The following is a 23,016-nucleotide window of genomic DNA, read 5'->3' as shown; positions in this document are numbered from 1 at the left end:
CTGGAGTACGGAGGGGAGGGGGGAGCCTGGAAACCGCCCCGTGTCCCATTTCCTCCTCTTGTTTTCGCTCCGGATTCTCCATGTTGGACCCAAACTGAGGAGCCCGGAGCTGCCGCCGGGGGATCGGGGCCGGGGGCACCCGGGGAGCCGCTGGCCGGGCCGCCTGCTCTCCATACAGGCCGCCTCCCTTCCCGGCCCAGGGAGGGAACCAGAGCAGGGATGTGAACAGCGGTGGGAACCCGAGTCTCGCGAGCAGGAGCGGAGCGGGCCCCCGCCCAGGCCCCCCAGCCCAGCCCAGCCCAGCCCAGCCTGCGCCCGTCGGTCCTCCCGCCCAGCCAGCCCGGGCCCGCGGGATTGTTAGATGGAACACGGCTCCATCATCACCCAGGCGCGGAGGGAAGACGCCCTGGTGCTCACCAAGCAAGGTAGGGGCAAGCAACTTCCCAAAACTTTGCGTCGCCCCCGATCGGGGAGGGGGCTAACACCGCCCCGAAACCGAGGCCTGGCCCCCGACCTCCCGAGGCTCAGAACGGGCGACTCCAACCGGGACCCCCGGTCCTTCCGCCCCCGCGCCTGGGTCCGCACTCCGACCCCCGTGGGGGTGGTGCGGGCCCCGAGCTGCGGGCGCCGAGGGGGAGGGGCGTCATCTGCGCAGCTGTCACTCCGTCCCGTACCTCCTCCCCCGGGGAAGAGAGACCGAGGGGCCGCGCTGGAAGCCCCCGTCCCCCGCGCCCGTCTCCGCCAGAGTTGGGGGTGGGTCGTCACTTTCCCGCACTGCTCTGCGCGCTGTCCTAGGACCGGGGGGAGAGGCGGGGGCGGGGGCGGGGGTCCCGAGCTGGAATGGAGCCCGGACTGGAGTCCAGCACTTCCCAGGCCCCCCCAGCCCGAGGTCGCCCAGGCGGCGGGCGGGGACGGCGTCCGGCGGGACTTGGGACCAAGTTCACCGCCCGGGGGCGGGGGCGGGGGCGGCCGCGGGGGGCGGGGAGGGCCGAGCCTGGCGGACCTGGCCCGCCCGCGGCCCTGCGCGGGGCCGGGACCTCCGCGGCGCGGGCTCTCGCGCGGCCGCCTCCCGCCGCGGTCGCGGAGCGAACCAGCCCGACCCCGAGGCCCGGCGCGAGCCCCTCCCTGCCGGCTGCGCTCCCCGGGCCGCCTCTGCACACAGAGCCGCGTTTGTTTAGCCCGGGAGCGGTGTCCCTGGTTACATAATTCGCCGGATGGCATCAGACCCGGCGTGTTTCTGAATCGCGCAGCGAAAAGTGCGAGCTCTCTGTGGGCAGCGGCCCGCGGCCCCCGCCTCGCCGAGGGTCGGGTGGAGATGCGCGGAGGCCGGCGGGCCGGCCCTCTCCGGGGTGGCTGGGGGGCCGCCGCGGAATGAGGCCTCGCCTTTCCCGGTGCAGGGGGGAGATTGGGACCGGGGGGGGGGATCTCTCTCGAGTTTGGTCGTGGTGGAGGCCCTGAAACTCTTGCCCCCTCCCCACGTTCTTCTTGAGGCTTTGAGGAATGTGTCTACAAGAGCGGACAGAATTTCCGCGGGGAGTAAGGACTAGCGTCATTTTTCTTCTGGAGAACTTCCCGGACTGGGGCCACCTGGCCCGGAGCTGGGGAAAGCATGCTCTTGGGACCTAATTCAGAGTTACTGCCCTTCCCTGGACCTCCCACCCCCACCCCAGAGCGGGGCGTAAAGGGCTAGGGCTGCGGTGGAACACAGAGAGACCTGGAGCCGTGGGAGGCCAGCAGCGGGGTCTCTGTGTTGCCCCAACCCCCCCTATTTGGTAACATAAGTCAACAGATCACTTATTCGTGGGGTTCACAGACCCAAGGAGCTCCCCCAACTTGCCTAGGGGCAGAGAAGCTGGAGGCTGGGAGAGTCAGCCTGTCCCAAATTCCCCACGTGGGGGCCAGCGTGTGCTTCCTGTGTCACTGGTCCTTTAAAGAAGCCTGTCCTGTGGAGCGAGAAGAGCGAGAACCTGGCTACCCGGATCCCAGCCCTGCAGAGCCCCTGACTCCCTCTCCCCCAGCTGCATCGCAAACCCAGCTGTGACCCCAGCTGCAACTTCACCCCTCTGCTCTCTGCTCAGCTGCGCCCAGGCAGAAGAGGGGAGGCTTTCCATGTTGATAACTTCACTCTATGTCCAACCTCACCCCAGGAAAGGACTCCAAGAGGCCTCCAAAACTGAAGAGATTTGGGTGTGGAAGGACTCCAGAGGTAGCAGTGTTGATGAGAAGGGAAAAACAACCCTTGTGCCTCCCCACTCAGGTCCTCTCTTCCTGTAGGGGCTCAGGAGGGCGCCTGCCTGGTGAGGGCACCACACCAGGAGAGGGAAAGCTGACCTGCTGAAGGGACATCTCCGAGTTCAGGGTTGGACAGTTCATCCAGAGCGAATGGCAGGGAAGAGAAGAGATGACAGCAGAAAGCAAAGCAGCTGGCTTCTTGACAGTGTTTAGTTGTTGATGCTGGTTGGAGTTGCGTTTTTCATTTCCTTTGTTTGTGTGGCTTGTCCTTCAGATTTATCCCCGGAGGAATCTGAATTCTTAAGCCAGCAGCCATGGGTCTCTCTCTCTCCCCCATGTAATTTGATTACAGTCCAGAGAAAGCATACTTTCATCCTGGGCTGCTCGGGCAACCAGCAAGCCAGCTTTCTGAGTTCCTCATCATTTACAAATCCTGCATCTTAAAAAAAAAGTGGAAGTAGGAAGCAAATGTTTTAGCTACTTTAGGAGCTCCTTGCCTCCCCTCTCTCCATAGCACCTCATCTCTAGGCCCTCCTCCCTTTGGAAAAAGAGGAAGAAGTGTAAGGCAATTTATTAATAAATTTCTAGAAAACAAATTGTTCCTAGCTTGAGTAGTTTTTTAGTGAAGTTGCCATTGCAGTGTTGTTTTGTGTGTCCTTGTTTTCTTTTCCTGGTTTAGCATTCTCTTCTCAGGTCTTTCGCACTGGCTGGGTGTGTTGATTATTCAAAAGTAATTACAGTAGGGGAAGTAGAAGAAAGTTGCTGAAAGCATTGCTGATAAAAGGGCCAAAATTGGATCATCTTCCCAGACACATGGGTGAAATGGCTTCCTGGTAACAGCAAGGACAGGGTTGTGTGGAATATCCAAAGTAAAAAAGAAAAGTTACCCGTTTGGCCAGAGAATGGCCCTTTCTTACAGCCCATGTGAGGGTGTCACCCCATTGCTGGGAGGTTGTACCGTGGATTCTGCGATTAGATGGGGAAGCCAAGGAAACCGGCCACCTCTCTAACCTCCCGGCGTGAAATGAGAGGGTGGAGGCAGCCTCTTCCAGAGCTCAAAGTGACTCAAAGGCCCTTCGGGGGAGCCGGGGCCTTCGGGACCTTTCTTGTTTTCCGTGAGACCTGATGTCCCTTCCTTTCAGGGAGAGGAGGAGGATGCTTTGGGTAGTCTTCTGAAATGTGTAACTGAACTGGTCCTGGTAGCTGACCATACCTAAGAATTAGGACTACGGCAGGTTTTTCCAGCTCCTGCTTTCTCCTCCCCATGAGGGAGAAATTCTGCCTTACTTGCTCATGAAAGAGCTCAAATACCTTTCACTATAGTTGTAGCTAGGCCCTTCACTTGAAAAGCTCAGGCACAGTCTTGGGCTTTCTTCTTTAGCTGGCTCTTGTGAGTCCAAGGTGCCTGTTCGTAGCTAGCTCCTCCTGCCTGCTGGTTTCTCTCCTCCTTGTCCAGTCTTCAGCTTTGGCCTCTTTGTGGCTGCTGAAGCTAGCTTCTGTGTCTCCTTTAGAGTCGCCCTCCCCCTTTCTTCGAGTGGGTAATGGCTTGTGGGGTGACTTGAGCTTCTGTTTGCTCAAGGGAGTCCTGCTAACTCAGCAATGAAGTTTGAAATGCCTAACATCCTGGGGTGGGGAGTTTACAGTTCTGCTGCTGAGTTTGACTAACAGTGCTTTCAGCTGAGCAGGACTTGGGAATTGCTGTGAGAAGTCCTTCCTGAGATGGCAAGAGAGTATGGTGTTCCTGTCTCCTTCCTTTTCTGCTATAGGGGACTTAAAGAAACTGGGTGTGAGAGGGGTCCCCTTTCATCCTCTCCGGGAATTTTTGAATCCCTTCTGATCATGGACTTTGTTAAACCAGTAAATGCTGTATTAGTCACATTTCTAGACAAGGTGAATTGATGCTCCCAGCCATTCTGTGGAGAATTTATTAATAGAAGTGTTCATAACTAAGTATGGGAAAAAGAGACAATGTGTACATATTTGTATACAAATATATTGCTTTCTCTTCCTCCTCAACATTCTTCCTGCTAGCTTTTGAGTAGTTTGGGGGTCTTTTCTATTCCTGTTTTGGAATAGGTAGTGGTGGTGGGGAGGTGAGGCCCGGGCAGCAGTTACAGTGTTCATTGTTACTTCAAAGAATTCTTTCAGGAGCAGAATTGGTTGCTTCAGTCCTGGATGCACATCCCTGCTTTCCTGATTTACAAATCTGATTGACAGAGCACTTCAGTGTTCTGAGTAACTTATCTGTAAAATAGGAATATTGATATCTACACATCTACAATGGCTGGTACTTAGTAGGTGATTGATAACGTTAGCCTCCTTTTTTACATATCTAGACCACTGCTACTCAGTGCCTCCTCCATTCCCCCAGGACCATGGTCGGCAAACTGCGGCTCACGAGCCACATGCGGCTCTTTGGCCCCTTGAGTGTGGCTCTTCCACAAAATACCATGACCTGGGCGAGTCTATTTTGAAGAAGTGGCGTTAGAAGAAGTTTAAGTTTAAAAAATTTGGCTCTCAAAAGAAATTTCAATCGTTGTACTGTTGATATTTGACTCTGTTGACTAATGAGTTTGCCGACCACTGCCCCAGGACACAATGCAAACAGCACTCAGTCATGTGGGTTTTATTGTTAAAGACAGGTGGCCAGGGGTCAGAGGGGACACTGATGTGGGGGCTTGGGCCTTCTGGAAGGATCAGCCTCATGACCTTGCTAAACAGACCCCTTCTTTGTGCCAGTGTGACTTGGTGGGATTTTATCTGCACTAATTCGAGTGCATGTGCCTGGGGGCTTTTGCAATTCTGCCTGGCGCCTGGGCATCTGGGGGTGGGAGGAGGCCAGGTGGCCATGCACGTCCTGTGAAGAGTCTCTGAAGTCTAAACCTACTGAGCAGTTGCTCGGCCTTCAGAAATGAACATAATGAAGATTTGAGACAACTGTGTGCTGCACTCTCTCTCTGTCTGCATTTGCTTTGAGAATTAATGAGCCCGGTGATACTCAGATTTCTTTTAGCAACTTCTAGTAACAAGAGAAAAATAAATGGGTTTTGAAGAGAAATAGATGTTCTTAAGCTATGTCTTTGCTGCTGTGGTTTTGGGATACAACATTGTGAAAGCACAAAAAGCAGCATAAAACTGCTTTTCATCCTTTCTCAGGCTGGCCAGCTCAGGAAGCACAGAATTAACTCAGTTGTTTTGGGGACATGGGATTGGGTGTGGCTCTGACATGATTCTCTCCCTGTCTGAAATGGTGGAATAGTTCCCAACTGGAATGCAGATGAGCTCATTAACATGCAAATCTTATTAAGGAACTAGTAGAAATCAACGTGGAGAAGTTGACTTAGAACTGGAAGCCTCTCTGGACCAGAGGCCAACTAGCACAGTCCATGCTGCCAGCAAAGTGCCCAGCCCTTCAGGTCTGAGTGGCCTATGCCTACAGAATGGGAACTCTTCAGGAGTGTGCAGACCTCCCTGTGCAGGAGGTGCAGGTGTCCTGATCTCTGAGTGGACCTCCTGACATTTCCTTTCCCTTCCCAGGTACTCCTAGTCCTTCCCATCCCCCACATCAGACTTTGCTCTTACTCTCTTTTTATTCTATACCTTCTTTTATCTCCTGCACTGTTCTTGGGGAAACAAATGTGGCTTAACCACAGTGAGAGCCAAGCAGATTCATGAGAAAGCTCAAATCATGTAACACAGGCTGCCAAGCCCCTTCCCCCAAATGGTGGATCCAGCTCAGCTGTTCACAGTAGAATGGGGCTAGGGCCCTACTTCACAGGAACAGTGACCCATAGGAAGAGACAGCAAGTTTAGGTCAGTCCTGGAAGAGTTAGTCAAGGATCACTGGCAACCTGTAGACATTAGGTCTCAGCCAGGGACACACATCAGATTCTCCTGTGACACTTACTAAAAATACCGACCCACCTGGGTCCTATTGAATCAGAGCATAAGCCGGTGGGCCGGGCATGCTCATGTTCCAAGTGCTCCCTGTGATTCTGACAGGTGTCCCTGGAGAAGAGCCAGCTAAGCACAGCAGTGGCCCCAACTGCCTGTTTAGCCCGGAGCGGGAAGAGTCCTGGAGAGATCCAGTTTTGCTGTTTGTTAAAGATCCTATGGCTTCTAAAGGGACGTTCTAAAGTTTTCTCAGTATGAATGGGCTGAGTAATGATCCTTGCTTACTTACCACAGTAATGATCGCAGACAATATTTATAGGGCACTTACCATGGGCCAGGCACTGTTCCTAGCATTAAATGCCTTTGAGTTCAAGCTTCAGGTAAGCTGAAGCTACCTGCTAAGGAACAACCTTGCAATGCAGACCTTTCCTTACTGACCTGGGAAGAAAATGAACTGAAGAAAGATTGTGCCCTAGACAAGACCACAGAGCTGTTTGAGAGGCTGAAGTGGGGCAGGAGCCAGGTGTCCCAACTTCTAGCCCAGTGCTCTCCAGGTAGGCACACCTATGCTGGTTGGTTGGTCCTAGGTGAAACTGAGGGCTGTGGGAGGAGCAGGTCAGTATCCCTAGAGATGGGGCAGACTCCCTGACAGTCCTTCCTGGCTGACTCCTTCCAATCCTGCAGAGGCCAGACATGGGAAGAAGGAAGGAAGGAAGGAACTGGTTGGCCAGCCCCATGAGTGTGTGTGTGTGAGAGAGAGAGAGACTGGAATTGGTTTTTGCAGAGTCCCGGAAAGGCCATTTCCCAGCGTTGGCCATGTAGCTACCTCTGTGTGACCTCTGGAATGAGAAGAAATCTCTGGTCTCTTTCAATGTGCACATTTCGAGATTGAGACTGAGATAATGATATGAAAGTACTTTGTATTTAATGACTAGTAGCTGACACTTACTGAGCATTTACTGGGTTAGGACACACCCTAAGCTCCTTGTAATTTTCACAGCTCTGTGAAATATGTAATACTAGTCTTCCCATTTTACAGATGAAGAAACTGAGGCCCAAGGCCACACACCTTACACGTGACAGAGCCAGGGTTTAAAGCCAAGTCCATGGTAACTTGTGGATTCACTCCATGGTTCACTGGGCAGAGGAGAGATGGTTGAGTCCCTTGCTTTGTCCTGTGCCGCCTTTGCTCCTCCTCTCCATCTCTCTCTCATTCACGTCACCTAAAGCAGGCTTCCGTAACTGGAAGGGAAAGAGACACTGGATTCTTCCGTCTTTCACCAAATCCAGTCATTCCAGGAAGCAGTGAGCCAAGGCAGAGGCTGAAACAGCCATCCAGAGGGTGTTTGTGTCCTGCTTGGCAGGATTCTGTTAGTCTCCCAGCCTCCCGCAGGGGCCTGCTCAGCACCTCCTTAAGTGGGGAGAGAGGCTCAAGGTGGGCAAGTATGGCTTCCAGTCCTCCATGATGACATCGCTGCCCTAGCTGGCTCTGTGTGGGGCAGGATCCAGTCCTTTGGGTTTTCCTGGGTTGTGCCTCAGATCTCTCCCTGCTGCTGCTGTGGGCCATTAAATCACTTCCTGGCATCCAAGAGCCCTCTGGACTGGAGGCTCCTCCATCTCTGGTCCAGGACCTGTTGCTCCTTCTGAGAACCTCACCCCCACCCCAGCATATTTTTAAAGTATGTGAGAGAGCCCAGGAGGGTGTTTTGGCTGATTCTGAAATTGATACAGTATCTTGATCATGTTTTAAAAATTGTTAGGAATCCCCTACTTCCAAAACTGAGTCCTTCTTAAGGGAAGGTCCTTAAAGGTGAGGCCCTATGTTGAGATCAGTGACTAGATTGCTAAAGGGGACAGGGAAAAGACTGGAGACAAGTTAGCCAGGGATCTGTGACCCCCACCCTTACCCCACAGGTGGCATTAAAGACCCAGGACTGAAAGAAGTTATACCTTGTCAGAAAGCGAGAGATGCAAGGAACCCTCCTGCCCCAGGAGGGAGAATTAATGGAGACATGTAGTCCATGCTATTCTTGCTCTCTCTTTGTACACGTGGTTTTCCATGACTGAATGCAATCCTTTATTTTTCACAAATAAATCCTTGCCGGGGGATGGCGGGGGGTACTCCATGCCATCAGATTCACAGCTGCTCTTTGAAACTTTCGGAACTGTTGCTAAACTGGGTGAGGCCTTGCCTGCCTTGTTTTCCAAAAAGAACGGTGTCAGCATTTGGGCATTGTGGAAACTGGTACAACCACCCCATTATTTCCAGGCTTTTCTATGTGTGGGATGTCTAGGCATCTCTCGCCCTTTTGCTCCCTGCTGACTCACCTGCTGGTCCAAGAGCATTTCCATCCACCTGGCACTTTAGGGCCTGTCCTTAGCCAAGGCGCAGATGCCCCTTGCTGAGGACCTGGGAGGAATCCTCTCCATGGGAAGCCCCAGTCAGATGTGTCTTGGCTGCAGGGCCCAGGCAGCTGGCCAAGAAGGGCCGGAAATGCTCCAAATACTCTCCTTCCTCCAATAGCTAAGGGGAGGGAGGCCCCTCAGAGAGGCCATTTTCTAGTGATAGCCAGACTAAATCCTTTCTGTGGGGGGATGGGAGATGGTGGAGAATAAAGTACGTCTAAGGGATGAACCAAGAAAGCATCCTTCTACATGAATGGGCTTGTTAAAATCCGGTAGGCTTGTCTTCTGCTGAATCCCAGGCGGATGTGTAAGGCGTTCTTTTGCTGGGACACGAAGCTGTGTTGTTGGCAACAGTGATATCTAAACCTGACCTTCAGAAGGTTAAAAATAGTGTTGTCCTGGCAAAGCCAGTCTTCATCTCTGCGTGTGCATGTGCGTGTGCACGCGCACACATGTACATGCACATGCACAGGTTTCAAGTGCCCCCATCTGGTATTTCTTGGAGGCAGTAGTGGTAGACACAGGGGAGAGGGCATCATTTATTTCAAATGAAACAGTCTTTCACCTGCTTTCCTGTTATTTGCAGAATACCAGCCCAGGAGTTGCAAGCTGGAAAACAACTTTTGTAGTAGATTTGGGAGAAGGTATAGGGATTGTTTTGACTTTTTTGAAACCTGCTCATGATCAGAGTTCCTCTGTCACCTTTCATCTACTTTCTTGAGCTTCAACCACATGCTGGGGGTGGGAGGGCCGGCACCTTTCTTTTGTTGGCCCCGTGGAATGAGGCCCTCAGTGTTGTCAGGTAGTGGTCATCTCTCCTTAGATAGTTCATTAAAATGAGCACAACGTTTACCTTTAGTTTGCACAGTACATTTCAGACAATAAGTTTTGTTATCATTTTAGTCAGGACTGAGGTCTTGCTGTTATCCCAACTAATGGGTGAGGAAACTAAGGCTTAAAGAGGCTGTGTGCCTGAGTCAGTAACTGGCAGAGCCTGGACCCTAACCCAGGTGATCCTCAGAGTGGGGGATACCTCTCAGGTCCCCCCTCTCTTTATATCCTGCCTCAGTAGGAGGCCTTGCAGTGGTGAACTAACTGGAGGGGTGGCCTGGCTTCCCTGTTCTTAGTCACTTGCACACTTTCTTCTTAAGCCAGAGCTGCCCCCATTAGTTCCGTGCTGGTTCTCTCCGACATCCAGCCCTAAGCCTGATGTTTGGAGCAGGAAGAGTAGGGCTGGGTATCCACAAAACAGGTAGCAGTAGGATGAAGGAGGGAGAGCAGCTGGTTATGGGGCTACATGGCACCCACTGGAATCCTGTTCTCCCTCAGGGAAATTGGGTGCAGTGAAATCCTCACAGGCTTGTATATCTTGTGTCCTCCTGGGGAGGAGGGGGCCAATGCCCCTCCCCATCATACATGGAGGGTGGGAGGTGGCCTGCACCTTGCTGTCAGGGACACAATGCTGCATTCTGGCTGAAAGGAGTCCTTTGAAAGGCTCTTTGAGACAAGTTTCGGATCCCACTCTGGTGTGTGTTCCCCACTGAGCAAAGCAGGTCTTGGACCAAAACTTCTGGCTCCAGCTCCTTCCCCATCCCATCCCCCATGTCTTGATCTCCCAGAGGTAACTGCCAGGGAAAGCAGGTGCAGGGCTGGGGTGTGGGTGAGGCGAACCCTGGAATGGAATTCCAGAGCCTTTGTACTGTTTTTACCCCTTGCACTTTTCATGGCCTGCCCAAGAGGACAGCAAAGAAGAGGGGCTAGATTGACCCTTTGCTGGCCCAGCCTAGAGAGGAACAGAGCAAACATTCTTGAGAGTGCCCCACAACCTCCCAGTTGTTGCAGGAGTAAACACACAGGATGACTTTGAGCTGTTGGGGGCCATAGGTTAAAGGAGACCTGGGTTCAAATCCTGGCTCTGCTGCCCTGCTCTGTGTAACCTTGAGTGATTTACTTAACCTCCCTGTGCTTTAGTTTCCCTTCTGGAAAATGGGCATTGGTGCCTACAGATGGGTTTTTAGTGAAGATTAAATGAGGTAATGATGTCAGGTGTCTTAACACAGGCCAGCACCTGGTCAGTGCTCAGTAAACATGACCGAGGCCCAGAAAGACTAAGTGGTTTGCCCTGGTGCTCAGCTCTTTCAGAGCCCACCTCATCTTCTCACACACTGGCACCCTTTCTGCGCCGAACTCTTCTGGGCTATTGCAAACTAGCGAAGAGTTCCACAGGCCTGGAGGCCCCTGGAGTCATTCACACAGCCAGTGAAAGTTATTGAGCACCTGCTACATAGAGAGCTGGAGGCTGATGAATGTACGGGGTTGAGGCCATTGCAGGCCCCGTCAGGAGACAGCCATGTTGAGAGAAGGCTGAAGAGGCCCTGATGGATTCTCAGTGGCAGTGTTTGTAAAGGTAAAGAGGACAGACAACCTGGAGAAGGATCGAAGGATGTGGGGCCCCCAACAGGGAAAAGAGTAGTGAGTCTGGGGTATTGACTTGCTGTTATGGGTCTGGGGTACCTTCATCCCTAGGCATCACCGCTCTATGCTCTGAGCACCAGCCCCTGAGGTCAAGGCATTTGTGGTCTCTGAGGCCCAGAGTCTGCCCTGGTCACATTGTTTTTGAGAAGATCCTCATCCCCTGCAGAGCCCAGACCAAGCTGAGTTGGCCCCCACCTTGCCAAGAAGCTCCCTGAGACTGAAGCACTTCTGCCTGTTGGGCCTCCCCCATGGACACCAGTGAGGCGCCTCTGTGCCCCAGCCTGCTGCCCTTCACCTCCTAGCCTCTTAGGATTACTCAGCCCTCACAGTGTCTGTCACTAAGATGCCGAGTGCGTTCTTGACGGCCTCTCTAAGGAAAGGCTCGGGCTGTGCGGCCTTTTAAGAAAGGCTCAGTGGCTGGGTTAAGCCTCTGATTGTGGTTCTGTGTGAAGAAACCATAAACCAAAGGAAAAGTGAAGGTTCAGCTTCGGTGTTGGAGCTTTGTGTCAGCGTCTGCTTGAACCCCTGGGCTTGGAATTGAATGTGGGTCATACAAGCAGGTGGAGAAGCTGTCTTTTCCCTCTGGTTTCTGCATAGATTACTGTGAATAGGAAAAATCAAAGGAGCCTCCTGCTAAGCGCTGGGCTGTGCTCTAACGTTTGTCTTCTTGATACAGAGGCCTTGGGTGGAAGCCCCCAATGTACTTTCTTCCCAACAAAATCTCCAACCCCTGGAAATCTTGATTCTTCCACCAGGGCCAAGAGCTTGCTGGTAATATCCAGGTTTTTAGGGTGATTGCTGGGGAGACCTGATCATTTTCTAAAAGCTTTCTAATGGTCATACCAGTTTCAAGGGAGCTGGTCTAACCCAGGGAGAGGAGAGAGTGAGCTTTGGGGGACCCACTGACCGACCAGGGATACCCTCTTTGCACTGCAGGAACCCCTCCACCTTTCTGTTGACGCAGAGCTAAGTCAGTGGCACTGGGGCCAGGCTGACTGCCATGTGACTGGCTGACTAACCATGGTCCTGGGGAATAGAGTTTGGTTTTCTCTCTTCCTCTCCAGGGACATAGGCAGCCCAATAACTGGTTGTTAAACGGTTCTTCCATCACTTCATCTGCACAGGCCACCTTGGTCGTGTGGTGTGGTGCGTGCTGTGAGGACTTGGGGGAGTTTCTGAGTGGCCCCCACTGCATTGCCTTCCCCTTCCCTTACAGCAGGGAACAACACAGGGAAAGTTGTCTTTAGTGCCACATTCCCTTTGTGCCGGAAACCGATCGAACCCTGAACCACGCGGGACGTGAAAGGGGTTCCCACACCTTTGCCCTTTTTTCCTCCACAAAGACATTGGCCTTTCCAGTGTTTATTTTCCTGCACAGTTTACCATGTGCTTCAAAGTGGAATGGGTTAGGTTTACTCCTCAGGCCCATCTCCCTCCCACACAGGCCTGGGGAGAAGAGATCTGTGGCTGAGGACCATTCTGGCTGTGGTTGTGTGGCGCCACCTCCTGGCCACAGCACCCACAGTGTTTTCCAACTCTCGATCAAGAGTTGCCAGAACTGTTCATCTAAAAACCAAAAGAACTTTGAAAAGATGCTATATTCTGAAGTCATTTCTGCTTCATGCTTTAATGCCCATAGCTTTTTGTATCAACTTGGCCTTCCTGGGGCTGCCTTGCCAAGCCTCCTATTAAAACACCTTTGTATTTCCAAAGCCTGAATTATCAAGAAAGGACTAAACAGCTACAGTCTGGAAACAGGGACCTCAAGCTAGAACCCAACACTAGATGTGTATGTCCCAAGGGGTTAATCTGCCTCTGGTTTAAGATTAGAGGAGGGGAGTATTAGGAAAAGTGGCTGGAGTATGGGAGAGACAAGGGTATGAACAAAGTACATACTAGCTTTTTCTTAGGGGCTGTGGCTCTTCTGTTCTCTAGTCAGCTGTATCTAGTCTGGGCTCAGTTCAGCTGACACTGACCCAGAAGCTAGGGAAGCTGACCCTGAACAGAACCACAGCTCCACTAACTTGAAGGGAAGGGGTCCAGTTTACTTACCTAGAATGGGTAATCTCGTAGGAACAGGTATTGTTCAGGGAGGATTTGTATCTTTGTGAATTAATTTTGAGGGTACCCGCAGTATGCTGTGACAGAGCAGGAGGACACCGTTTCTATACCTGGTGCCATCTTTGAGTGCCCTCCCCATGAAATGAAGAGCAGATTTTCTGCAGCCATTTCCCAAACCAGAAAGTGGGGATTCCTGCTGTTTTTGCTCTAGAGAAAAGATGTTGGAATAAACTTGTACATTTCACTGCTGACTACATTGGGTTGTTGGCCAAGCACATACTGTGTACCCTGATGGAGTTTACAGACTAGAGGGGATACAGCACCAGAGTTGCGGGGAGGTACCTGTGGACAGAGATGCTTTGTAGTTAATGCTTCATCATTCCTTCTGCTCTAGGCCTGGTCTCCAAGTCCTCTCCTAAAAAGCCCCGTGGACGTAACATCTTCAAGGCCCTTTTCTGCTGTTTTCGCGCCCAGCATGTTGGCCAGTCAAGCTCGTGCACTGAGCTCTCCGCATACAAGGAGGAAGCCAACACCATTGCTAAGGTAGCTGGGTCAGGGTGGTGTGATGCCATGAAGGAGGGAGCTGCTAGTGGAGTCCGTGCATCCACAAGTGGACAAGCAGCCCTGCCTGAGGTCACGAAGACCTCTGGCTGAGAAGAGGCCCTTCTTCTGATGGACCCGTAGTTGGTTCATCTTATTCTTCTTGCTTCCGCTTGTGGTATGGGCCACCCGGATGTCCCTGTTGTTTCTGAGGGCCCCTGCAGTCCAGATCCTTCCAGGTTCCAGGAACTGTATAAGGAGATTTACAGATTCCCACATACAGATGTGGAAACAGACCCAGAGGGTTTTGTAGCCCCTAAAGAGTTAACGGTTAATAAATGGTAGTGTCGGCGTTCCAACTCAGATTATTCTAGCTATAGGTCCTGTGTCTGTTGTTAGCTTTTTACTGTGCAAAACTACCTTCCAAGTTACTAGACTTTCAGGGAACCAAGGAATTGAAATTCTTCCACATTCTTTTTTTTTTTTTTTTAATTATATTTTATTGATTTTTTACAGAGAGGAAGAGAGAGGGATAAAGAGAGAGTTAGAAACATCGATGAGAGAGAAACATCGATCAGCTGCCTCTTGCACACCCCCTACTGGGGATGTGCCCACAACCAAGGTACATGCCCTTGACCGGAATCGAACCTGGGACCCTTGAGTCTGCAGGCCGATGCTCTATCCACTGAGCCAAACCGGTTTCGGCCAAATTCTTCCACATTCTTGATAACCCCTTCCAGCACTCTCACCTCTACCTGTGTGGCACATTTGGGAATGTGTAGGTGTCTTTGATCTTCACAATGACCAGTAAATTTGTCTGGCATTTCAAGGATAGGAAAAGCCTGACCAAAAATCCTTCTGCCTCCAATGCCATTGGTACTTCTTTACGAAACACCAAGGTATAGCTGTCCTTCCTCTCTCAAAACCAGGCTAATGACATGTACATTAGTGAAAAATTACTTCATTATCCAGTAGTACAACATGACGTATTGTTAAGCGATTGAATTTTACAAAGAGTTCATAATAACATGGAAAAGTTCTGAGCTGCAACATTAAGTGAAAAAGCAGAATGCAAAATTATATACCATTGGGGGGGGGGGGGGAGACTGCTAAAACAAACTTGAAAGAAGTGCCAAATTAAGTTTTTCTAAGTGCTAGGGTTTTTTCTTCAAGGTTTGCATTAAGAACACACTACTTTTTATAAACATAACAACATTTTTATCATTAGCAAAGGGTGGGGAGGCCATTCTGATCTCTCCCACTCCACCTCCCCACCCATTTTGGGACCCATAGTGTGGGTTCCCGTTGGCTCGCTTCTGTTTTGCAGAGGCTCAGTTGCTCCCCTATGTGTCTCCCCCAAGGAAGGAATAGAAAATACATGTTCTCAAGGAGAAGCTTAGGTTCCAGGACTAAGCAAGAGGCTCAACCACCACAGTGAGGAATTCCAATTTTGGTTCTGACTCTTATTCTGGGAAGCACCACTCACTTGAATTCCCTGTTCCTTGCTTTGTTCAACTGAGGCAGTGGCACCTAAGAGCAGGGACAGTGTCTTCTCCCTTCATCAGGCCTAATGTGGAAACAAAGTTCTGGCCTTTCCTGCCCAGATCTTAAGAAAAGTCATTTTTGTCATGTCAGTACCTTCAAGGAGGCTGTGGTCTTGGGGAGATTACCCTCTAGGCCTGAGGCAGAAGCAGTGGGCTTTAGACGGGTTGGGGGTTGGTAGGTTGGCACTGACTGCCTCTTCTTCTCCTGCAGTCTGACCTGCTCCAGTGTCTCCAGTACCAGTTTTATCAGGTATGTGAATCTGACCGGGTACGTGCTCAGAAGCCCAAGATCCTATGATCCCAGCTAACCCCATAGGATAATGCCCTCATTTCTGTGTCTAGCTGGCCAACTCCCCATCGTGGGAAGCTATTTGTTCCAGATGTTTGCTGAGGGCCCATCATGTGCAGTCTGTGGATTTTGGAGGCACTGTTTGGGTCCATCCCACACCAGTCCTGGCCCCCATCTCCAATGTCCAGATCATTTCATAGTGCAGTTGGAGGCTGAGGCCAAGGAGCCCACTTTGTCTCTTCTTTTTCTACCTCTTGGCCTTCAAGAGGCATCTCTCCTGGGTGGAAGTTGGGGTCTTTCATCTCCTCGATGAGCCCAGCTCTTCCCAGAGTTCTGCTGAGATGAACAACTGGGCTTTCTTGGTGGCAGATCTCAGCAACCTGGCTCTGGTTTTAGATCCCAGGGACCTGCCTGCTCCCAGAGGTGACAGAGGAAGATCAAGGAAGGATCTGTGTGGTCATTGACTTGGATGAAACCCTTGTGCATAGCTCTTTTAAGGTAACTTGACATCTGGAGTCCTTCTACCACCATCTTAGGCTATCTCGTGCACCTGGCTGAGGTGGCCTAAAGATGATAGAAGAGTGATCAGGATGGGGCAGGCTGGGCCTCTCCAATTTGGGGCACACTGGCATCATAAATACCTGGAGAGTACACCAAAGCATGTTGAGTAGGAACCCCTGCTCCGCCTAACCACTGCCAGCAGGCCGCCTCTGCCCCCAGTCACATAGCATAGAGTGTTACCAGGGTTGTGTACAGGGCAGGCCTAAAAGAGGGCTTGACTCAGCCTTGGATCTTGCTCCTCTCTGTTTTATTCCCCTGCCCCCTCTCTGTTTTATTAAAAAATTTGTTAACTCAAGAAGGCCCTGAAACTCTCAGCTCAGGTAGAATTTGTGGGGAGGGGTTAAGTAGGGAAAACCAGACAAGACATTGCATCCTGTGCTGGGGTGAGAACCACTTAGTGGGCTGGCAGGAGGAGCTTCCTGGAGTCTAAAATCTGTTCCCACCCCTCAGTCACTGACCTCATTAATTTTTCTCCTTTCCAGCCAATCAACAACGCTGACTTCATAGTGCCTGTAGAGATTGAGGGGACCACTCACCAGGTAAGTGGCCTGCTAGGCCACACGCATCCCCAAGGGCTCGGGGTCCTCCATTCTTCTCAGGGCTTGTATTCCGTCAATTGAGTCCTTTCCTGTAACTTTAGCCTCTTTTTTATTGGTACCTTTTACACCTTTTCACACGCAAGGCTTTCTCATCTTAAAAAAAAAAAATTCAGCCCCTAATCCCCCACTAGCTGTCACCTTTTTTTCTCTTTGCAGCCAAGCTATTTGAAATTAAATATTTTTAAATCATAGTGATAACTACCGTTTATTGATCACCACCCCCCTCTCCCAGTGTGACCAGCACTATTGTATAATTTATTACATTTTCTCTAATCCTGAAGAGTTGAGTCTCTGCCTGTTCTAGGCAAGGAAGCCAGTACTAGCTGTTTTCTCTCCTCCCCATGTCTACCTTCTCCATCTAGCTAGGGAACTTCTTCCTCCCAGCCAGGCATCTCCTCTGAGAAGCTTTCTCCTACTCCCTTCCCTTTGGGTCCCTAAACTGGTTTCTTCCCCAGTAAGTGTTCAGTACACATCTATCAAAGAGCACTTGAATCTAAATAAGATTAGCTTCGCCCTAGCTGATTAGGCTCAGTGGATAGAGTGGAGGCCTGCAGACTGAAGAGTCCCGGGTTCAGTTCCAGTCAAGGGCATATGCCCAGGTTGTGGACTCAATCTCCAGTGTGGGGCATGTAGGAGGCAGCCAATCAATGACTCTCATCATTGATGTTTCAATCTTTCCCTCTCTCAAATCAATAAAAATATTTTTTTTTAAATAAATAAGATTAGGTTCTAGCCCTGCATACCCCACTTGGCCCAGTGTTAAGGACCATGTGGTATAGATAGTGGAAAACCATTTACTGCAAACGCTTGCACAGAAGGCCTGGCAGCTGGCCTGAGAGTCAGGGACCGTCAGGAACAATGTATTGGTAGCCCTGATACTTGCTTGAACAGCTGGTCAAATAGTTACTTGTAGAGAGGAACGGGGTTTGGGGCTTCTGTGGGTTGTCATCACCATCCTGCATCCATCAGAGGCTTTCTTCACCAGCACCAACCCCCTCCCAACTGAGGAACTCTGCCAAGCCCTGGACAGTCTGATTGAGGGTGTAGAAATGAACAAAACCCACAGGGAAAAGATGAAGGCATGTTTTCAAGCAGGCAGGTATAGACTATGAATCCCTAGTTAAGGAGGGGCATGAAGAAGGCAGGGTTTCAGCAGAGTGGTGAGGAATGCTGAGCTTGATGAAGAGCCAGGCAGAGGGAGGAACTTGTTGAAGGTTGAAGAAATGGCAAACGAAAGGGAGCCAAGTTGTGGCTACCTGGAGTGGAGGACTGCTGCTGCAGAGCACGGAGGGAGCTCGTGGCCAGTTCAGGCCACCTCCAGGAGGGAGAGTCCTAGCAAGTACATGCTCCCGCGGGGAGTCCCATAGATGAGTGGAGCTTTGAAGGAGCGGTTCGAGTAGCACCTGTGTAGGCCGTGTGAGAGGGCAAGAGCCTGGAGGCAGGAAAGCAGTAGCATGCAGACTGATGAGGAACATGTAGCCAACGGATCTTTCAGGCCAAAATGTACAAGATCATGAAAGGTGGACACGAGTGTTAGAGTTGTCTAGCAGGAGTGAGTACTAAATGGGTGGGGGCACTAGAGCAAGAAACTGCAGAGTGCCTGGTCTGCGGTCATTGAGGGGAAAAGTCACTTCTCCCTGGTGCATTTCAGAGAAGCTGTGTGAGGGCATGAGGTTTCAGGAAGCATCTGCGACCTTGCCTGATGGTGACTGGACACACTGTCCTGCCAGAGCCAAGGACAGGAAGCTCCCACAGAGGCTGTGGCTGGATTCAAGTAATCCAGGATAGGCTGTTTCCACCTGTGAGGCCTATTCTTGATTACTTGTTTCTGGAGGCAGCTGATGGTTCGCCGCTGGACACAGAATTGGCTCCCAGGACAGGTGCATGCATTTCTTCCTGAGCTGGGTCAAGGCTGGGACCACCGAGCCAACAAGCCTGGTGAGGAGGTGATATTAATACGCTGGCCTGTGGGCCAGAAGGCTTCCAGCCAGGGGGTCCCAGGGGCTGAGGTGTGGGAGTCTGGACAGACTAAGGTCTGGAACCACTTGCTGCTCTTTGTGGAAGTGGTGACAGTGACCGATCCTGTGACGCTTCACCCTCACAGGGATGCTTTCAACAAGCCTCTCTGCTTTTCCTCAGGTGTATGTGCTCAAGAGGCCTTATGTGGATGAGTTCCTGAGACGGATGGGGGAGCTCTTTGAATGTGTTCTTTTCACTGCCAGCCTGGCCAAGGTACCTGGGGCAGGAGGAGAGAAAAGAACTGGGAGCAGGTGTGGCAGCTACAGGGGTGGTCCAGTAGCCCCTTGCTGGTCCCCAGATTGCCACCAAACCGAAGTGTCCTCTCTTCTCCCAGTATGCCGACCCTGTGACGGATCTGCTGGACAGGTGTGGGGTGTTCCGGGCCCGCCTATTCCGTGAGTCCTGTGTGTTCCACCAGGGCTGCTATGTCAAGGACCTCAGCCGCCTGGGAAGGGACCTGAGGAAAACCCTCATTTTGGACAACTCGCCTGCTTCTTACATCTTCCATCCAGAGAATGCAGTGAGTGGCCCAGATGCCCACACTGCAGGGGTTGAGAGCGTCCCTGCCCTAAGTGGGAGAGGGAGTGGGTGGGGACCCTGGGACTTGGCCAGAAGAGCACACCATCCCAGGTGGACCCAGCCAGCTGCAGGGGCTCAGGGGCAAGGGAAGGAAGAACTGGCATTCGGGAGGTTTATGCTGCCTTTTCCCTGCCTCAGGTGCCCGTGCAGTCTTGGTTTGATGACATGGCAGACACCGAGTTGCTGAACCTGATCCCAATCTTTGAGGAGCTGAGCGGAGCAGAGGATGTCTACACCAGCCTTGGGCAGCTGCGGGCCCCTTAGCCTTCCCTGATTCCAAGCAACGGCCATCCCAGTAGGGGACTTGCCTACACTGTGCCTTTCTGACCAGCCTGACAGACGGGAGTGGAAACTGGAACATCTTACCAAATGGGGCTTGGAAATAGAAGTGATGGGGAAAGAACTTTAGGACAGGTTAGACGCCGAGTGGGCAAACATCAGACCAATGATACCCCAAGCTGCCTACTCCCCGAGTTGGGCTCCTGAGATGAGTGAGTGTGCGTGTGTGCGTGTGTGTGTGTGTGTGTGTGTGTGTGTGTGTGGCCTTGAACTGTGTTCAAGGACATAAGTGTTTTAGGTTGGGGAAAAAGCTGAAAGATCAAGACCCTCCTTAAGTTTGTCTCCTCTCCAGTCACCTTGAGCTTTATAGGGATGAAGACTATTCAGGGCTCCATTGCCAAACCCATGGCCTTTCCTCAGTGTTGTAAAGCTTGTGCCAAGGAGAAGGGAGGGGTCAGCAGCTGCCTTCGGGTGCCCCGGGCAGACTCCTTTTTGAAACCTTTCTCCAGCCGGCTGCTGCAGATAGAGGACAATTCTGGAAGATGAAAGCTTGTTTCCAGAACTGGTCGCCCCAGGGGCCATCACATCCTGCAGTTCAAGGGCTGCACTTCCTTCCAGCGAGTGCCTGGCCTGGGCCCTCTGTCTCCCCAGGCCTGGGCGCTGGGCCTGCCTTCCTCACCACCTAGCCATAAGTCTCAAATCCGTGGGGAAGGAGGTCTTCCTGCCGTGGAAGAGGGCAGATAACTGATTTCCGTTCTTTTGACTCTGTTTTAAAATTCTCTTTCTAAACATGGAGTGTTGGGCCTGTTTTGTTTTTGACAAAGCTGCAGTCCTGGGCTTAGGAGGAATATGGGTGGCACTGGGGGTGCAGGGAAGAGGAAAATCCCAAAAGCCTGAATGTGTGTGTCCCCTTAGCTTGTATGTAGATCAGCTGAGCTTGGTACTGTCTGTAAGTCTGTCTTCAGGGATTCTCTGCTGGTGCTGGTGCAAGGACTTTGGTTCCAAAGTCCGGGAAGGGCGCTCCCTACCGGCCCTTCCTTTTTTGGGCAGGGCTCTTTCCTGTTGTCTTCCCCTGGCCTGGCCTGAGTCTTCATCCCTCCTGGCGGTCACTTTTTCTCTCCAGGGCCTCAGAGGCACTCCTGCTTTTCCTGGGTTGAGGGGGAGTGGGTATTCTTATCATTACTGTGCCAGCCTAACACACATGCCTCCTGCCTCTGGTAACAGGTATGATGAGCCCTTCATACACCTGCCCTTTGAGTGTCTCTTGCTTTCAAAGTTTAATAGTGAATGCTTTAAAAAGGAGTCACAAAATGGAATTCCCCAGGATGGAAATAAGAGGGGAACTGCTGCTGTAATTGGGAGCATAAGGACCACCTCTCCCCCCGCCCCCCACCCCCCAAAAAAGAGGCCCCATTTCAGCATCTTGGCCTTAATCGTGCTTTCCCCCAGGGCTGGGTGGGGTTCTCTCTTTCCTCCCTCTCTCCCTCCCTCTCTCCCCCTGAGGCCGGAGGGAGTTCCTCACTCACCTCTTTTCCCTGGAGGCAGGTGTTACATAGCATTTGTACATTATTTCAGGTGTGGGGACACCTCCCACTTGAGACTCATCCCCATTATCCATTTCCATTTCCACACGTTAGGTCCAGTCTGAGAAGAGCCAGGTGGGGGAGCAGCAGCTTCGGGTTCTGGGTGGTAGCTGGCTGACTAGCATCTTTCTCATATTATGGTGCCACCTCCTGTTTTGTCCAAGGATGGAAGGCTTGTGTTTCCCTGGTGTCGCAGACATGGAACAGTCCCTAAAGCCATGGGGTCCTACAGGTAGGGGGAGAGGGCTCTGTTACAAGCCAGGAACGAAGGCTCCTGAAGGAAATGGGGGCCTCTGGTTCTAAGGCCCAGGGCTAGGCCTCCACCCTAATACTGTGGGAGGGGTCTCTCTTAAGACCCACCCTAAGGGTTAATTTAGCCCTTGGTTAAGTCTGCCATCTGGCCCAGCCAAGGTTTTCTGACCAAGCAATAAGAGGCTCTAAACGGATCCAGTCCCAGGACCCTTTCTCCATGTTCCTCCAGGCGAAGAGCTTAGGCAGCCCCCTCAGGCTTGTCCGAGTGTGACCCATGACAGGGCCAGGAGAGCTGGGGGGCAGTGTCCTCCCATCTTGTTCGGACTCTGCCCTGCCCACCTGCAGTTCCTCAACAGATAAGCCATTTCCACTTCCCCAGAGAAGCAACCAGGCCAAATAAGCCCGAGCAGGGCTATCCGTGCGGACCAGAGCCAGCCTCATTTGCTGTCTGGTTTCCAGTTTCACGTGTGTTGGGGGCAAGAGAAGATTGCTCCTGAGAGGACTCAGGCCAGACCCAGTTTTTGAGGAGGAAAAGATTGGGAGGGAGTCGGTTCGCCTTGGGATCTGTGCTTGGGCTTCCCACCAGCCCTTCCTGTTTGAGGCTGATCTTTGGAAGGCCATCGGCTGCCATGCCTGGTCAGCACCAATTCAAACCATGCCAGGAATCTGCCCCCTGCCAGGTTCAGTTCTTTAATGTGCCTCTTCAGGGACACAGTGTGTCTCTCTGATTGGGCTTCTAAGTCAAAAGCCTGATGTTCGTGTCCCTCTCATAGGGGGAGCTTTGGACACAGGACCAGTTTGGAAAGGGTCAGGTAAGAGTTCACTCTGCACATTGTAGAGGGGACACTCTGTAGGCCCATGGGTCCCTTATATAGAGAGAGGTTGAGCAAATTTGCCTTCAGTTAACCTGGGACTTTGTTTAGTTCCCTCCTGCCTCCCAAAGATTATGACCATTTTGTAAGTGTATAAACTCACCTCTGTTAACAGTGGCCAAAAGCTTTGTGCTAAAAGGCATGGGAAATCTGAAGGCATCATTCCCGGGGAAATAAATGGGTGCCATCCTATCCTGCTACCCTCCCTGATCCTGAAGCCGCCTCAGCAGGGCAGCCCCCTGTAATGCTGTCCTGCATCCCGTGTCCCAGCAGGCAAAGGGTCAGAGGAAGGGAAGCCCATTTCCCCCTTTATGTCTTGAGCTGGTTACCTTACCATTGTTGTCCCTCAGTCACTTAGTAAAATGGGGCTTTAGGTCCCCCCCCCCTTTTTAAGGCAAATATTTGCATTCAAGCAGGGGAGGAAAGCCCGAGGTCTGGCCCCCTGCCCCCGGAGCAGACCCTCCTCTTGGGCCCCATGTGCTGCTTTGCTTGTCCTTATCCCACGTCAGTGCCACTTTCCCCCTTCAAGACGCCATTTGGAGGGTGGGGGATCTGCTTCCTACTGTGACTGGGCTATGGGATTCTGACTGCCTTGCTTACAGATTCATGGTTTGATAAATTTGTATTCAAAAACTTGAAATGTAGGGCGCCATTATGTGTCTGTTTATATTTTTGGAATATTTGTATTACAATTAATAAAAGCGGGTTTAAAAAACCCATCCAGGAAGGGGTGCTGCCTCCTGATCCTGCTGTTCATTTGGGCACCTATCGGGCACACCCTTCACCCCTTGCAACCCCTTCGTCATGATGAAGCTGGATTACCATGGCTGG

General features: G+C 51.8%; 1 protein-coding gene across 1 annotated transcript; it reads left to right on the top strand.

The window, feature by feature from the left end:
- On the top strand, positions 1–22,916 carry CTDSP2 (CTD small phosphatase 2). The gene is made up of 8 exons (XM_079775174.1): positions 1–425; positions 13,463–13,611; positions 15,364–15,402; positions 15,838–15,939; positions 16,485–16,541; positions 18,741–18,833; positions 18,955–19,140; positions 19,338–22,916. The coding sequence occupies exons 1-8, from the start codon at positions 362–364 to the stop codon at positions 19,461–19,463; spliced, it is 816 nt and encodes a 271-aa protein (XP_079631300.1). The 5' UTR covers positions 1–361; the 3' UTR covers positions 19,464–22,916.
- Positions 22,917–23,016: the final 100 nt, after the last annotated feature.

This window comes from Cnephaeus nilssonii, assembly GCF_951640355.1.
Source record: "Cnephaeus nilssonii genome assembly, chromosome: 6".
In the NCBI taxonomy this organism is placed as follows: Eukaryota; Metazoa; Chordata; class Mammalia; order Chiroptera; family Vespertilionidae; genus Cnephaeus; species Cnephaeus nilssonii.
Note: the sequence above shows the minus strand (reverse complement) of the source record. Positions and strands in the feature narration are given on the sequence as shown.